This window comes from Pyrus communis, chromosome 12 (genome assembly GCF_041283825.1).
Source record: "Pyrus communis isolate YQ-2024b chromosome 12, ASM4128382v1, whole genome shotgun sequence".
NCBI lineage: Eukaryota > Viridiplantae > Streptophyta > Magnoliopsida > Rosales > Rosaceae > Pyrus > Pyrus communis.
Window position 1 is genome coordinate 19153813 of NC_142576.1, and position 3615 is coordinate 19157427.

Here is a 3615-nt window from a genome sequence, read left to right on the forward strand (position 1 = left end):
TTATAATCAGTTTAATTGAAATCAAATCCACAACGGCTAACGAGTCAGAGAGACAAAACATTCACTTTTCAAAATCCGTCTCGGGCGAAGGACCGCCACCATCTCTTCTTGCACTATAACCTTCAAAATCCTTCAAAATCCGTATCTTACCGTCAATAATATCACTCGATATTCGCTTTCCTTTTCTGTAATTTGATTACCCACTTCAGGTTTTCCATCTCGAAATCAAATTCATCAATTTCTGCAATGGGTACTTGTTTTAGCAAGAAGAACACCTCTTGTTCTCCTACTCCGCCGCCTCCTCCTCCATCTGCTCCGCCTGCTACCGGTTATGGTTACGGTTATGGGGTGGTTGATTCAAGCATCAAGAGCAAGCCCATATCGGAAACTGAAGCAGGGGAGCTTAAAATGAAGGTGAAGAAGCAGCCAGGAGCAAAACAAGAACAAATTGCCCAACAAGAAGGAGACAATCAAGATCAAGAACCCCAAGTCCAAGTGAAGAAAGAGGTATTCGTCATCAAACACCGAAAGAGCCATGACGAAAGAGGGGACAGAGATTGCAAGAAAACCCCATTTCCCCAAAACCAAATCCAACCGAATTCGCCGCGACAACCTCCGTCAGATGCGGCGGTTGTTTTTGCTGCTTCCGCAGCTTCTCCTCCGCAGAATGCTGCTGACACCAAGACCGGTGCTTGCAGTGAATCCGTGGATGACGTTGACAAGGTTGGGAAGCGTGTGAGGAAGTTGAGCTGCAACAAGGAGGAATTGGACGCCATTCTCATACAGTGTGGAAGGCTTAGCCGCAGCAATTCTTCCGGGTCTGCGAATAGAACCCGAAAGTACTCTGGTTCGAAGAGGAGCTATGATTTTGATGCGAGCGATGTTCATGCCAATGTCAATGATATATGTAACGGTGCTGATGCTGATGGTGAGGGTGATAGGCTTTCAGAAGAGAAAACTCACCGCCATTCTTCGAGGTCAAGGCCTTCTTCTCCTTCTTCTCAAGGGAGGAGGAGGAGGACACCCAGCAGAGAAAGAAATCAGCAGCAACGATCGAGCAGCAGGGAGAGACGAACTAGTCTTTCACCGGGCAAACGCTCATCTTCTAATGCTAATTCTGGTGCAACAGCAGCTGCCAATGCGAATCCTAGGCCAGGAAAGATGGTTTCAGTCCCTCCAGCTGCCATTAACAATGGGGAATCTGCAACTACCATCAAGCGAATTTCAGTGAAGAGAAATGTTGGATCCCCCCGTGCTCAGTCCCCAGCTAGAGCTCAGTCTCCAGCTATATTGAATGGTAGAGGTCCCAATGACGGTCAGCAGCAGCCTTCTCTAAGCCGGAGCTCCTCAAGAAAAGCGGAGCAATCCCCCTACAGAAGGAACCCATTGGCTGAGATCGATCCTAACTCCCTTGCCTACCCACAAGCGAATAACAACAGCCGAAACAAAAGAGAAATCAAGGGTGAAGAGGAGATTGTTGTCAAGGAACCCACCAATCTTTCAAATCAGGTAGCTTATCTTCTTGTCATTTCCTCGATAGTTATTCCCAAGTTTGAACTTTTGAATACCCTCTCCGTAGTTTAGATTAGATTGAATGGAATATTGCTTGAATTTGTAAACCTCTACGATTATTATTATTCTCTCTGAGAGGAAGACTATGCATTTAGTTACCTTAAAAGTTTGCACTTTTAAGCCGAAAACCAAATTGTACAATGAACTTGTTCTTCTGAAGTTTAGCTTGATTAATCATCTTGCAGAAACCGACTCTCGAAATCAACTGTAACAGAATTGTTGCCCAAGGTATCAACTACATAACCAGCAATAGTACAATGGACAACAAGAACAAGGTTCTAGTGGAGGAGGCCAAGGGACAACCACAAGGGAAACCCCAAACATTAACAAGAAGCAGGTCCTCTAGGCGATCCAGAGACCTAGACATTGATCCTGAAACCGACACCCTTTTGAATCCTGGGCAATCTTTGTACACTTCACTATTGCTCCAAGACATACAGAATTTCCACCAGCAGAACACGCCAAGTGCAGTATCACTCCCTTCATGTGTATCTAAGGCCTGTTCCATTGTAGAAGCAGTTGCCGACCTCAACTCTGCTACGAAAAGCACTCCAACAGATCAAATGAACAAAAAATTTGCTTCTGGCTATAATGCTTCACTTGCTGGGAAGAGCATAGGCTGTCTAGCAGATGAGCGAAAAGATCCTTTTGTTGAGTCTGAGGTAGTTGCCAATGATGATCTGATGGAGCCAAGCTTCCACAAGTATGTGACTGTGAGAAGGGGTACTGGTGCATTGGAAGATATGGAGGACCAAGAGTCTTCTGGCAGCAACAGCTTTCTCAGTGGTAGTTCTCACTCGCAACAACATAATTGGGGCTTCTCTTCTTCTTCGTGGGAACCCAATTCAGCCGACTCCACTGATTGCTGGACTTCAAGATCCAACACCAAAGAGGAGGATCACAAAACTCCACTGAGTATTGGTATGGATGAGGCTGCAAGAAGGAGATTGAATAGGCACCAGTGCAGCGGTGGAATTGGGCGTGGAAGTCTCGCTGCCACCAAAGCCAAAGGGCTTCCCACACTTCCAGGTGTTGCAGCTGCAGCATCAATGTAGATGTAGTTAAGCGTTTTTACTTATTCATTCAGATTTGTACCTTTTGATTTCAGCAACTCTCCCTCTAGTGTAGACTACATTTGTGTTGGCAGTTGCATACTTGCAACATTTTCTATTTGAAGCGCTGATTAAATTCTTCTTTTTTCTGTAAATGCTTCTGTTAAATTGTCACACTATAGTTCATAACTCCAGCAGTCGCACGAGTCTACAGTCATAGCTATTGGACATTAGGCAATGAAGCTTGAGATTGGGAGCTATGCATACTGAGTGTTCACGATACCACTGATTGCAACTCTCTTCAACAATCATCTCATAGTCTATGTTGTATGAGACCAAATGGTTGTATCCTACAGCTGCTTTGATGTTCAAATTTAGCTTGTTTGGCAACTTTAAGATGGGTGTTCAGAAAGTACGATTCTATAGCTTCTTTTATGTTCAAATTCGTATGGTTTTCAAGTTTGAGTTTGATTTAGGGTTTCGATGCTTCATTTCTGTCTTCTCGTTTCTCCGCTTTTTACTTCAGTTTTGAATGGGATGAGTGTTTCTAATTTTGATTGTTCATATTTAGAACGGATGCCTTGCTTTTTTGACGAAGCCTAATGAATGCGAGAAATGTAGGAATGATTTTTTAGGCAGATGCACAGCAGAAAATGCTTTGTTATTCAGTTGATGCTAAAGAAAGAAACTCAGATTTTCCTAAGCTTGCAGCCACTCTTTGCTTTGTTATGGATGGGAAGCAAGTTTATCAAGAATTGGCCACAAAATTTAGGGAAGCGTTCCGATTTTCAAACGAGGCAAGTCATCTTGTGTTTATGAACGAGGCAAGTCATTTCGATTTTCGATTTTCAAATGATATCATACAAGGTACTGATGCAGAAAGTAGAATGAAATGCTGCTTACTTTGCAGCAGATGCACGAGGCAAGCTTCTCTTCTCATACACATGACCTTTACTATTATCTGTATAATATCAATTGCTATGCAGCATCT

General features: G+C 43.6%; 1 protein-coding gene across 1 annotated transcript; it reads left to right on the top strand.

Moving 5' to 3' along the window:
• LOC137746156 (uncharacterized) lies at nt 1-2779 on the top strand. Its single transcript, XM_068486237.2, has 2 exons — nt 1-1509; nt 1758-2779. The coding sequence occupies exons 1-2, from the start codon at nt 247-249 to the stop codon at nt 2625-2627; spliced, it is 2133 nt and encodes a 710-aa protein (XP_068342338.2). The 5' UTR covers nt 1-246; the 3' UTR covers nt 2628-2779.
• The last annotated feature ends 836 nt before the right edge of the window (nt 2780-3615 follow it).